At 49.5% G+C, this 14,373-nt stretch overlaps 1 protein-coding gene across 1 annotated transcript in view; it reads left to right on the top strand.

The window, feature by feature from the left end:
- The window catches only part of LOC149371156 (uncharacterized), a 122,694-nt gene that overhangs the window by 67,355 nt on the left and 40,966 nt on the right, over window positions 1-14,373 (top strand). Inside the window, exons 4-6 of the mRNA XM_089564693.1 lie at window positions 1,994-2,095; window positions 4,036-4,276; window positions 8,415-8,664. Coding sequence (XP_089420819.1) covers window positions 1,994-2,095; window positions 4,036-4,276; window positions 8,415-8,664 — 593 coding nt within the window. The remainder of the gene's footprint in view (window positions 1-1,993; window positions 2,096-4,035; window positions 4,277-8,414; window positions 8,665-14,373) is intronic.

Below are 14,373 nucleotides of genomic sequence, written 5' to 3'. Positions count from 1 at the left end.
CTTTCTGGGCGACCCGAAGAGTCGCCTCGATCCTTACGGCGCAACCCCGCTACGTTTTGGATGGAAAGGATGACACTTGGCTGAGGCCGTCTTTGAACGTCGACGTTTGACGTGCTCGCTTTCAGTGTATAGGTGATGGATGCAGTCTCAGCGGGACGACGCAAATGTGCGTCACGGCCGACAGATGGCAGAAGTTCCTGCGGGGAATTCTTACTTTCTTGTTTTCTGTCATCTGTGGGGTAGTTGTGCGACTGAGTGCTGTCTCAAATGAGCGTTGATGTCGTGAATGAAAATGGATCAGAGGAGATATAGAAATTTCGATGTCTGTTTCGTTTATATTGGCATGCTTGCAGGACAGACAGCAGTGACTGACGTTATTGTAATGCCATTGTCCAGCATGCTCGATTGAGGGGGAGGGGGGGGGGGGGGGGGGGTGTCTACTTTGAGCGCGCCTGCAACCCGTTAAGGAGTAGACAGCGCCAGAAAAAAAAGTACAGAATAACTAAAGAGCAGCTGGGTAATGCACGCACGCCCGCGAAAGAAAGCAGACACGTGAAATTTTTTTCTCATCCCAGTTTTTGTGCAGCTAATGGTATTCACTGTATTTTCATTGCCTTTATGTTTTTCGTACTGTATACTTTCTTGTGCTGTGTTTTGATGTGTTTGGAATGTGTTTCGATGAGTCAATTTATGTGAAAGTGTTCAGAATTTTGTGTTGGCTATATGCTGCTGCCTTGTACGGGCATCAGGCACCCTCAAGCTGCCAATGGCAGCTTTTTTTGCCTCATGACTCCCTAACGAGTCGTTGGAAATAAAGTTTTGAATTGAATTGAAAAGTTAGCCACCCATTCACTGCTGCGACTGTGCGTGCTCGGCTGGCTCTACGGAAACTGCAGGAATCTGCCCAACACCTCACGAGAGTCCGGTCGAACGTACAGACAGCCAGCGAAGCTTACGCGATACGAGGGCTCCCGAGGACAGATGTATGGTTGCGCTACCTAGTGACCGGGACGCCTGATATGAATACCATTTGATGGAGAATTCATTTGTCTCCTTATATTTGCAGTTATTTCAGGCGACTTTCTTGTGTGACTGTGCCTAACTGATTTTTTTTTTTCCGCGTACCTGTATCCCGTGAGCTTTGCTGTCGACTGAGCAATTTTGTAGAAACGGGTTTTTCAATGCGCGATTCAGGGACGTTAATATGTAGCCGGTACGCCTCTAAGAAGCTTGCAAGCCCCGTGTCCACTGAGAGCGCAGCTGGCCCGCTTTGTGATTAATTTTGTACATTACTTTGCACGCTTCGATAACTAGGAAAATTCGACGGTGCAGTTCTGTATGTAAAGGGATATCGTCTTGCCATGTATTGGAGCGAGGAGAGGATGTAATGAGTGAACGAAGTACTCTATTGTAATAGACTGGGGATGTTTGCAGTCATTGTTGCCGACGACTCGCCAATATTAAATTGTTAAACGAGTGACAAAATAAGCTGAACAAAAATGAAAACGGCTTGGATGTCCAAAATTAACATTCACATTCCAAAGGAAAAAGAAACCAACATCTTATCTAAAGCATTCGCGGACACGCAGAATTTAAGGGTATGCACAACGTAGATATGCATAATCGAAATGGGCGCTTAGTTGGCAAGAACGGTACGGGAAAACTGTTCAAAAACATATCAAATACAAGAAAAATACTATACGTTAATATCCGGACACAGTAAGCGTGTCATCTAAGAAGGTGGTAATGGCGCTTAGAGCAGATCACTCAGAGCGTTTACCTGATGACAATAATTACGCGTACGGGATTCTCAGTGGTTTCACTTCGGACATTGTCTTCTCGTATGGGCGAGGCACGTGTGTCCTGCCTTGTGCGTAGCAATGCGGACCTTTTCTGTATTCCTTCGGTTTGGACGTTTGGCTATCCCCATGTCACTGTCTCAACCTCCTATGATTTCCTAAAAAGTACACGCACGTGCAAATTTGTCCCGCAGGCGTGGACGTGGACATCCGCGACGCCCAGTCCCGGCGGGCGACGGACGTGCTCGAGGAGCTCAACACGGGCATCGCAAAGCAGGCGCGGGACATGATACGGGGTGAGTGCAACAAGTATACTCTGTGTGAGCCTGCACGCAGTGTTCCTCGCTGCCCCTTTTCCGGCGCTGCCTGTCGCATCTCATGAATTTGCGGGCGGGCAATTAGAGATGCAAATTCGGGCTGGGCCGCCTCTCCACCGAAACCTGATGACGTGTGTGGGAGCACGTACGCGCATCGCCTGTTGCTGCGGGCCCCGAGCGTCAGCTACGGTCGCTGTTGTCGACCTTTGTGTGCGCTAACGGGAACCGGATGCGCCGCTTTTCGAGACGAGCTTACGGATGTTTCCTGACGAGCTCGCATCTGAGCTCCTGATGTATTATATCTTTTGTGTATGTTCGTAATACAGCAGGAAAGGTGTATGTGTGCATGTATTCCGGCAAAGCGGCGCGTACTGTTGCTGTCGGTCGCATGAGCTGAAATAGCGGAGAGATACCCAGCACTCGCTTCATTATTGAATGGGCGCTAGGGCAGTAATTGCAACTTACGAGTAAAAATAACTAGTGAGCTTCGTTAGCATCTCCCACGCCGGTCACCCCCTCGGTAACGTGTCCAGAAACCCTTGTGCGACATTTACGGGCACAGGAGGAAACTCTGTGGTAGTTGCTCTATCACATTCCGACAACTTCGAGACAGCATCGCACTTCCTACGGGCTCCGCGCACCTGTCAGTTAGGGAGGACGCTACCATCGTTCCCATAGCACGAATGTGGACACTTTCATAGGATACTTGTTGCGCTATTCCAGTTTAGCCTCCACATGGGAGCCGTGAGGTGGCGGTCGAATGTTTGATTTATAATAAAGGAGTAATTACTCCTTTACCAGGACGAATTTTTTTCTTCAAATACGGAGTTTCTGTAAAAGCTGTATAGCTTACCTGTGTAGACTTATGGCTGCGCTTGAGTGGATGCTAATGAGCAATTACTACTTCATTACAAATCAACTCCACCTTGGGTCACTCCCTAAGCATTGGACCGACACCATTCCGACATCGAGTTGCTGATCAATTCGCTCTCGCCCTGTCAAATGCTAGCCGTCCCCGGTTAGCTCAGTTGGTAGAGCGTCTTCTCTGGTGATGCGGTGGTCCCTGGTTCGAATCCCGGACGAGAACAAATTTTTCCTCAACTACGAAGTTTCTGTTAAAGCTCTATAGCTTTCCTTTCCAGACGTATGGCTGCGCTTGGGTAGATGTTAATAAGTAATTGCTCCTTTATTATGAAGTTATGAGGTCGTCCTGTAGACGCTACCCGTCGAACAACTGAAGAACGAGCTCGGCGAAGAGCGGCAGCATCAGGTACCGAACTTTGTGCCATCGAAATGCAACCTCACTGTCACCAAGCGTTCGGAGCTCTTCAGTTTGCGTAGCTTGTGACGAAATTAATACAGCCTCGGTCGCACGTTTTAGGTGGCTCCCTTCCATGCCCTTCGTGTTTGCCTTCCGCGCAGGCAGGCGCCGCGAATCTGGTCCCTGGCTTCCCGTTTTCCTGGATTGCGTGAAGTTTGTCTACTGCGTGCACAAATCGCCGCACCTTTGTTTTCACTCCTCCTCGTCAACTGAGAAGGCCTGCAGGTTGCGTTGCCACTTTCTCAGGGATGTACACGTGCCACACGACACTCCCGCACGAAAGACAGGCAGCATTATGCAGTGTGTCCCTTCCTCCTTGTGCCGCATCCTGTTTCCGCGGTGTGCTTGAAAAGGTTTGATGGCACGTGCCAACTTCAGCTGTGCGGACCACTGGCCCGTTGACCACTTAGGACTAAGCGTCACGTGACGTCCCCGCAAAGGCGAAGGCGCCTCTCCGCATGGGGGCGGGGCGCGGACCTCACGGAGCCGAAGCGAGACGCTTGGTCCGCGGGCCAATGGTCCATTGTATGGATTCAGTTTGATTGGCTACCGTATCGCTGTGTCACGACGGAACATCTGCCTGTCCCCGTGTTTGCAGAGCGCGCCGAGGCGGACAGCGGCGGCTCGGCGGACGCCAGCCCGCGGTCCATCAGCCCACCGCCGGCGTTCGCGAGTCCCGCGCCGCGACCTGCGCTGCCGTCCTCGTCGCTCGGAGGAGGAGGCGGCGGCGGGGGCCTACCGCGGCGCAACTCGGCGGGCCTGGGCGGGTCCCAGGACATGCTGCTGGACATGCACGCGGCCGCCGCGGCCTCCAGGCACACCAAGAGGCCCTCGCTCGGGTGAGGAAAGACTCTCCGCCGCGGATGGCTGACTGCATGCATGCGCTGGCGCGTTCCAACGGGGAAGCTCGGCGCGGTGTACGTGGGGACGTCCTCGCATGGTCTGCAGCGCACGACGGGGAAGTTGAGTGGTCTGACGATGCCGCGGACGATTTTTTGATGGGAGCTTATCGTTTGATGGACGCCATTTTCGTAAACGTCGTGTCCTGCTAACGCTGCATTTAGAGGCCGGTCCAATATGAAAAGCAACATTTATTTCGCATCAAAGAATAAAAAAAAAAAGTGTCTTCTCGGTTCGAACGTGTTAAAGCATATACACCGGCACTGCTCATTCTGTTCTGCGTGGAACACGTATATAAGGAAAACGTGATTGAGCTCGTGTACTGCGGGAGTAGTAACTGGCATGCCTACAGCCTGTTCCATTTCATATTAAATGAGGCGTTGTTCACGTTTTACAGCACCCAGTGTAGCGTGCGTGCGGGCAGCAGTTTCTTCGGCCGCATTCGTTCTTTCTCTGTCTTCTCTGTTTCTCTGTCTTTATTAGGTCTTTCTCGCAGTTTCAACTTCCTATATACAGAGTCGGTATTCTGGAAGCAGCCACTAACTGTAAGAATTATAACTGTAAGCTGTAAGAATTATTTCAAATGAACCCAATCACGCACACACAAAACCTCTTTTTGACGACCTTAGATTACAACCATTACCGAACCTGTTCAATGCACTTCTGTTAAAACGTCATCATGCTTGTCATCTAAATAATGACCCTTTCCTTGAAAACCTTGCGTCCCTGTCTCCATTTGCGAAAGCTTATAGCACACGAAGCAGTCAGACATGGAAGATTCCTCACACCCGTGCTAACTATGGCCGTCAAATGCTGATGTACTCACTACCACACGCTCTTAACTCTTCTGATAACACGTCCAAGTGATCTATCAATCAGTGTATGTGTAATTACTCAAGACATTAACACTCGCAATTATGAACCCGCAATGTTAGCCCGATCACTTAAATGTTTTTATTATTATGTAAAGCCGTCGCCATATATATATATATATATATATATATATATATATATATATATATATATATATATATAAGAAGTTGGGGAAGTCACATTGAAAAACTTAACAGATTTATTCAACGTTTCGACCAGGGACTGGTCGAAACGTTGAATAAATCTGTTAAGTTTTGCAATGTGACTTCCCCAACTTCTTATATTTTTAATCAGTTGCCTTGAAGATTTTGTTATCCCTTATATATATATATATATATATATATATATATATATATATATATATATATATCTTTTCTTTATATTCTTATCTCTTTTTGTCCTCTGCTGTATTGCTCTGTGAACGGGGTGCTGGCCTTTGTCAAGCCGTTACAGGCTTTTTGCTAGCACCCCGTAGCATCACGAGTTTTGTAACATCATTGTTGATGCTAAATAAAATTTGAATTTGAATTTGAACTCACATGTCCATTTCGGAGCAACATACGCTTGGCGCATTCTGTTCCTCCAAAAGTGGCAAGCGCTGATCGAGGCCGCCATGGTTCCCTGCTTCGATTCACCGCCCACTTGTGAGCGCCTCTGGCGTTGATGTGACGTAACATGAAATAATGGGACAGCCGCGTTTCCTCCGGTTTCGGGGCACCAACCAGTCGACGTGGACAGCTAGTGGACATGCGCACCAAGTGGGATCTTCCAGAATATCTGCCCGGATGCCCGCGATAGTCTCAATCTATCGCGCCGCCGAGGACAGGGACGAGGAGATAGTGCGTCAGCGGAAGATGGAGTGTCCGAAATGAGACGCCTGTAAAAATTTTGTAGGCGCAGAATGTGAAGAATGCATTTGAGCTAACTTTATTCTACGCAAAGAGGAAAGTGCAGACAGCTTTCGAAGTAAATAAAAGTTTAAACGCAATAGCAGAAAGAAGAAAAGCGCAGGGAGCAGCCAGGCGTGAAACCGAAGCTGCGTGCGCCGGATGAGCGCGTTTGCTCTTTCTCCGCTCCTGGATGTCGGACTGTTCGCGCTTCAGCTACCGCGGCACTGCACACAAGAATTGCTGGGAAGAATATGGCCGCTGTTATTGCAGTTGCTTCGTAGACGAGATGTTGTACGGCTGCTAATGTGTGTTCGCGCATGTTCGTCCTCCTACCGGAGTTTGGGGGGGGGGGGGGGGGGGGGGGGGGCGTTTATGAGCGTTGTTTTCCCGTAATTTGCACCCCCCCCCCCCCCCCCCCCCCTTCCTTTCGTTCTCCGCCTCGTTTCCGGCCGAGCTGAGTTTTAGACCACGCGTAACTGCGGCACAGCGACGGTACCCAGGGTGTGAGAACTCGCCTAAAGGGGCCCTAGTCCGACGGTCTGTTGTATACACGCTGCCCATTAGGCAGATTGTTTTGAGCGAGGCCTCCAAGTCGCAGTGCGAAGACCTTGCGTGCGTGGTGCGTAGAAAGGGCGGAGGAGAATGATGGGGAGAAAACGGAAGCGCAGGTTATCTGGGCGGAGCGCGTTTTTATGCGGAATCTTCTTCGTGTGCTAAGAGCGGCTGTTCTCTCACGGAAGCCTCCGTAATAAAAAAACGAAACCATACTGTTGCAGTCTGGGCACGCTTGAACACAATTTTTTAATTGCGCCTTGTATTCCCTTCTTGGCAGCGGGTCGCGTCGTTGACGTTATATAAGCACAGCTTACAAATAACGCCTATACATGTAAAGCGCGAAGTTGCTGGCGATGAAAATCTCGCCCACATGCGGGCGGGCTGGCGTGTTCAGCTTTCGGACGGACTTGATCGAAAAAGTTTTTGGGGGATGAAATTAATATGGTGGTGTGTAGTTCCGAAGCCGCCTGTGACAAGTTCTTGAAAAAATTCGCGCGAATAACGCATTGCAGTTACCTGAAGAAATTTTAGTGCGTACCTTTCTTAGGAAGCAGCTGCGTACGATGTCGATTGCAACTCCGCGAAAGCATTCCGCACATCGTACATCAAGATCGGTTACAAGGCTAAGGAATTGAGTTTAGCTGAAAGTTCTTTATGCAGTTGAACCTCGTTATAACGAAGTTGAAGGGGCCCGGCGATTACTTCGTTATAGCCCGTGTTGACGGAGTTTCCTAGGAGAATTGTCATTCCTTCGTTATATCCATTATTTCGTTATAAACCCTTTCATTATAACGAGGTTCGATGTATTAGGTAAGAAACGCGTATGCCCATCGGAGGGGGTAACGAGGAGTAGGCATAGTCTTCAGTCACCTGACATTGCTCTGATCCGGACACTAAGGGAGTCATATTTTGCAAATACCATTTAGACATTAGAGTCAGTTTTTAGAAGGGAGTGGTAGTTCATGCGGTAGGGTGCGCGTGAACGAGAAAAAGCACGGCGAACGCTCGCTGCAGAGGTTGCCAGATGTTTGTGATCGCACACAGAAGGGGCGGTCAAAAGCGTGGGTGTATCGAAGCTGACGTCTGGTTGTGTATTGTGAGATCGGGTACTTGAGGTTTCTCGGCAGCCTTAGAGTCCGCGGCCGTGGAGCACCGTTGAGGCCAGCAGAAGACCGGTCGCTCGGGTTCAGCACCATGCAACTTCGGTCTTGCACGCAGTGTAGGTATACATATATTGATAACCGTTTTGAGGATCGTCAGTGGAAGTGTAAAGCCCTTGTAGAAAGTGAGCCCACTGCAGGCTAAGTCGTTTAGTGGGGCTCTTGAACAGCATCCGTGGAAGTCCTAAATTTCGCAGGGGTGAGATCGTCAGTTCCTCTCATCTTCAAGAGATTTGGAACGCTGCCGATGAATAAAGAGCCACGCAACGTGGCCGAGAAGTGAACCTCTTGACATCTGCACTTTTGACGGAGCCTGTCCGTGTCTTGGGACCACGTATTGTGATCCGTACGTACAGTCTTTGTCAAAAGTAACCAGACTGCACGTTTTTCTTCTCAGTCGTATAGTAAGGCTATTACGCCAGCCCTCAAGCTCTGAATCTCTGTATGGTAAGAAGAACCCCTGTTCTCACCTTCAAAGAACTCTTTGATCTTTAGGGAAGCCGTGAGGGCTCTGTTGCACGATTGAGAAGCAAACCATGGAGCCTGGTTACTTTTGACAAAGACTGTACCTTCTGTCCCCTTGTGTCCCGTGCCCTCAGCGACGTGGCCAGGGCGTCCTCCCTGCGGCCCCTGGAGGACCACCGGTCGTCGGGCAACGGGGGCGGCGGCGGCGGCCTGGTGCTCAGCCTGAGCCCCGCCGAGCTGGCGCAGGTCCCTCCGCCGGCCTTCTTCACGTCGGCGCGCTCCTTCGACGAGGACAGTTCGTGCGGCCCCGGGTGGACGAACACCTCCTCCTCGGCCTACCTGCCCATGGCGGCGCTCCACCAACAGCCGGGCACCAAGCCGCTGGTAAGTTCGACCGTCCGTTGCCGCGGGTTTCGCGTACGCTGAAAAAAGAGGGAGACGTTTGTTTGTTTTGACGCAGTGCTGTGGTCGAAGGTTGTGGCTGTAACCTGCCATGTTGGTGAATTGCGCGCGCGCTGTACTCTACTTAGCGCTGCTACAAATAGGGCCGTCGGCTCATTCCCATTCACAAGTTCGCGGCACCTAGCGGCCCAAAAAGGTGATCAACTGCGAGAGGTCATGGTGCTAGTTAGCGTATGTAGTGGGGATTTAACGTTCTGGAGACGCACCTGGCCTGTCAGGGACGCCGTAGAAGCGAGCTGCGGATTATGCTCGACAACCTGGTATTATTTTGACATGCAGCGACATCGCACAGAACACAGACGTATTTTTATTTTTTTCCCTTTCGCCTCCATCTCAATGGGGTGCTTATGTGCGCTTTTTTTCTTTGTTTGAATGATTTTATTCGGTAATTCTCCCTTTGCATTGCTGTTTATTCTAGGTCCATATTTGAGTAAAGATGAGTTAGGCGTTAATTGTGCAAACCAAAACCAAGGTTTTAAAATTTCCAGCTTTGTAGCATGTATTTGATACATTTCTGTTTCAGTGCGAGTCGTTTTCCCCTTAAAGGTCAGGAGTATGCTCGGTTCATGAGTATGCTCAGGAAATCACCGTGACAAGTAATCACTAGAGCTCTTTGTCGTCTTGTCCCTTCGACTAAGAACTTTCATTTTTACTGCGCTCCGCTTCATACACCAGGGGCGACGTTGTAATAGCTGGCGCTCTTGTTCGCGCTGCCTACATACGTGATCAAAAAGTAGCACGTTCCTTGTTGTGACAGAAAGTACTAATTGCTTGCTTGCAAACTTATTACATGGTACATCTGTCATGAGCTTGATGAAATGCGCCCTTATTTCTGACGACGTGCTGTCCCTTTCATTACACCACTCGTCCGCAGAACGAGTAAGGAGTAACACGCCTCGCGTTGCACCTGATGTATGAAATGGAGTAAAAGTCATTCAGAGCAATACTTCATGTTTCGTGGCACCGTGAAGTATAAACATATGCAGAAGTTGAAATTGCGCGCCGACTGAGCCAGAGACGCATTGGAACAATTCGCACGGCGGCAGCGACTAGCGGCCAAGAAAGTCAACAGTCCGAAACCTATTCATCGCCTAAGCTCGGATTTAACCAACTCGTCCGTGCATGTGTGGGGGAACACCTGAAACAATTCGTCCGATGTGTCTGCCGTGGCTTCCACAGAATAGCGCAGTTCGAGACGCTTGGACTTCGCGTCACCGGACGTCAGGCTCTGCACGCGCCTTCGTTGGTGTGCCATTGTATGTGACGTTCGCCTGCAGTCAGTGGACAGTTCGCATTCCTGCGTGCTCTTGGTGAGTGCGCTGTGGGTAGCGGGTAACGAAGGTGTGGTTATGGCTTACGCTAGGTCCGGGAGGGGTATATACGAAAGGTTTGTATTGGCTATCCTCCGATCGAACCTTAACGAGGACTTTGCCGCTGCTCTGCGACTCTTAGATTTCACACCTTCGAGTTTTGCTCTTTTCGCAGCGAAAGCTGTTTACGGCAGAATCCCGCGCGGGAGGTTGTGGTCCTCGCGTCACTCCATGTTTACGACGCGCCATGAAAAGGGTTGAGGGGTGGTAGTGTACGCCTTCGCACAGTTCCTCTCCCTCAAGCTTCCACTTTCATTCCTCCCATATGTGGCTCCCAAAACGTTTGCGAATTAACCAGCTGGCAGCCTAGCTGTTTTGAGTACCTCGACACAGAGGAGGCAGTGGATCGGAACTGCTGCTGCTGATAGCGGTGGTACCCTGGGTTGTGTTATCCCACTGTGTGACTGCTGCCGAGCATGACGTCCAACGGCGTCTGCACCACGAAGCTGTTGGATGCCGAGGCGTGTTGTTTTGCGCTTAATTTAGCGCCTTATAGAGCATGCACTGTTGGTTGTTTAAAAACATTTTATTAATGTCTCGTTTCGCGAGAACGTCATTACAATGCTCTGAACGAAGTGACGAACTCTTTCGGGTACTGTGCGATGTCAGTGCACGTTAAAGAACCCCAGGTGGTCAAAACTTCCGGAGCCCTTCACTACAGCGTCCCTCATAGCCTGAGTTGCTTTGGACGTTAAACCCAGTAAATATAAACTCCTTTGGTCCGTCCAATTTTTCCGTAGAATCCCAGTCCGCGTTGTGTTTCTGCCTGTCTAATAGTCGGATAAAAGTGAGGTGACATTTTCGTCTCTGTGACCCGAGCACGGCATATGTATCCCGTGCTAGTGGCATCGGTTCCAGAAAGCGCTTTTCATGTTTGTTTTTTTCTTTAATGATGCCTTTCCTGATAAGCATCGTCAACGGTACATTCGTCTCACTTACGCCGCTTTAGCGTGCCTGTTTTGTGGCATCTACTGTAAGCGTGCCCGACAAAGCCTTCGGCCAAACTTCCGCGTCGCGTTCCCTCGCAAGTGTTTAGGATAAATTGACTGCACGGCGATGTAGGGCCCGCCCGGAGGAGTGCTCAGTATCAAGATGCCGCGCTCGCTACTTGTGCGGTTCGAGATAGCGCGACAGGCGGCCGGCGGAGCGCTTCTTCCTCGAAACCGGATACTTGCGCGAGAGAGTCGCCGGCGCCATCTCTCGCGATCTCTCTACTTCCGCCCGGAAGTTCGCGCACACCCTGCCTGCCGTGGTGTAACTTCCGCGGTGAGTCGTCGCCGGGAGATGTATGGCTTCCTGCCACTCATACTCAGACGTTTCGCTCGCGCCCTATAGCGTTCTGACATTTAAGCGCTTTTCTTTTTTCGTAGTTACGTGTGACATTTACCCCCTCGCCTCTTTCTTTTTTTTTTTTGTTTTGATTAACGGTTTTCGTAGTCATCTTTCTCCGTTTCGATCTTCTAGAGCAGCTTGTTGTAATTTTGAGTATTTCAGCCGGAAAGCGTGCCTTGGAATAGGTTCGCGAGAGTTATCGTCGTTCGTTACACTGTGCATCGAACGCTGGCTGCGGTAGATGTTGCTTGAAGGCAAGATAAATTTTACCGGACTACTAACCTTAGGTCACTATGATTTTGAGCGCCGAACATTGGTCTGATCGGTTATTACACCGCCCCTTTTTTGTGGTTCTTGTTAAAAATCACTAAAAGAACTTCAATCCAGTCGTAAAATAGTAAATAGTCTGCTAAATCGAACATTATTAGAGAAACACTTCGATGTATACAGGAAATGCAAAATCGCGCACCTACTTATAAGAATTAGGTGCAGAGTAAAGAAAGCTATAGTTTATCGAAATTAACTGGGAGCTCTCCACTGCGGCTTTCCTCTTGGTATACAGCGCAAGTTCATCATGCAATATCCCGCTAATCACGGAATGCCGCTGGTAGAATCAAAACGTGCCGACTATCGTGGTTTTCCGCTCAAGCCCTCGTTGAGAATACCAGGTGTGTGTTCAAGCCCACCGAAAACATGGAAGCGCCTGTCACAGCGCTCAGCTGCCCAAGCTGCTACGGAGCTGAGCTGGGGTTATTTCAATCGGCATCCTCATTTATCATTACATGCCGTTTTATGCCCTGAGGCAATAAACATCGCATTAAAAAAAAAAAAATCGACGTGCTTATACTTTGCCACAGTGTCTGTGTGCAACGAGTTTATCCATTTTCATTGCGGTTTAAAAAACACAGACACATCTAGACGTCACACACGGGACACCTGCTAGACCGCTAAGAAAATGATTCCAGCGAGTCATTACCAAATTCATCATCATCATCAGCCTGACTACACCCACTGCAGGGCAGAGGCCTCTCTTATGCCTTTCCAATTAACCCTGTCCTTCGCCAGCTGCGGCCACTGTATCCCCGCAAACTTCTTAATCTCATCCGCCCACCTAACTTCCTGCCGTCCCCTGCTACGTTTGCCTTCTCTTGTAATCCACTCCGTTACCCTTAAGGACCAGCGGTTATCTTGCCTTCGCATTACATGCCCTGCCCAAGCCCATTTCTTCCTCTTGATTTCCACTAGGATGTCATTAACCCGGGTTTGTTCCCTCACCCACTCCGCCCTCTTCCTATCTCTTAACGTCACACCTATAATTTTTCTTTTCATAGCTCGCTGCGTTGTCCTTTACTTAAGCTGAGCCCTCTTTGTTAGCCTCCACGTTTCTGCCCCATAGGTGAGTACCGGTAGGATACAGCTGTTGTATACTTTTCTCTTGAGGGATATTGGCCCAATATTGGCCAAATTAGCCCAACTTAATGTTCTAACGAAATTTATCCAATCAGTACGACAATGCAGCTCGTAAACGTGCTGACCTTGACCCTCATTGGCCGCGGTTAGTTGTATAAAACCAGCGTAGAGCTCGTGAATGACGCCTTCTTTGTTCGGCAGCAGGCGTCGGCTGTCATTGTTCTCACCGGGCGCCTTCCCCTCCGTTCTCCTCCACTCGGCTGTCGCCAAGACGGATCGTTGTCGCGTGCCGCCTCTCTCGGGCCCCGTCGTCTTCGCGTGGCCATGACTGCGCGCTGCGACAGAATTTCGCGCCTGTTGTCTCGCCTGCGTGCCGCGACATGCGATCCGCGCTCCCCGCAGCGCTCGTCTTGTGTTCTGGCTCAGTGGACGGTGTGACGACGAGGAAAGCTCGCTTTCTTCGCTGTGCCAAATGCCGTCACACGGCCTACCAACCTTGCCCTTATAAAAATGGTCTATAGAGAGTCTATAGACCTCTTATTGACTCTGTTGACTTCCTATAGATCTTGCTTTTTGTCTATTCATAGTCTACAGACTGTCTATATACAAAAGTCTACTAAAAGTGTATGGCCATAAACCTAGATTGTCTATAGACTGTCTATGGCATTTGTATTGCCTATAGACTGTTCTCTAGGATTTGTCTATAGACAGTGTATAGACTTTATAGACAGAAGTCTATAGACACTCTATAGACTGTCTAAAACTGTTTTTGTAAGGGTGGGAAGTCTTTTTTTTTTTTTTTGAGAAAGGCTGTGGGATCGAGGGCTCGTTCTTTCTCAAGGTCCCTGAAACACGGCCACTGTCGGTATGCGCTTTGGGTATTATAGATAGATTATTGTCATGGTTCCCTTTGTATCGGTATGGTGAAAAGTGCCACCTAGCCTTTAATTCCTAGGGTGCTGAATATCTTCGGATGAACTGCCAACTTTCCTCTTCCCATTTTCAAACTACTCCCTTGACCCTCTCCACAAATCCTCTAGTCGTCTCTTACTCGATTTTTTTTTTTAATTGAGCATGCTCTGCCAGCTTCCGGTTAAAATGGGTGGATGCAAGTTAGGAGCGCTCCTTTGCAACGGGCTGGTGGCGGTTGCCACCGTGCTTGGCTTTTTTGTTCCTTGTATTTCTTTAACCAATCCGTCAAAATTAACGGTATTATCTTTAAGTTCGTCATTTTTGTTTAAATACAACTTTTAACCCTGAACTTGTAACCTTACGTCAACGCCCCGCTTTTGAGCCATCAATCGTCTAAAAGATACCGGTTAAAAGTGCCACCTGGAGCTAGATAGCAAAAAAATTGATGCCGCCGCGGTGGTTCAGTGGCTATGGTGCTCGGCTGCTGGCCCGAAAGACGCGGGTTCGATCCCGGCCGCGGCGGCTGAATTTCTTTGGAGGAGAAATTCGAGGCCCGTGTACTGAGCGATGTCAGTGCACGTTAAAGAACCCCAGGTGGTCGAAATTT

The sequence above is a fragment of the Amblyomma mixtum genome, chromosome 1 (genome assembly GCF_055824585.1).
Source record: "Amblyomma mixtum isolate Tamu chromosome 1, ASM5582458v1, whole genome shotgun sequence".
In the NCBI taxonomy this organism is placed as follows: Eukaryota; Metazoa; Arthropoda; class Arachnida; order Ixodida; family Ixodidae; genus Amblyomma; species Amblyomma mixtum.
Note: the sequence above shows the minus strand (reverse complement) of the source record. Positions and strands in the feature narration are given on the sequence as shown.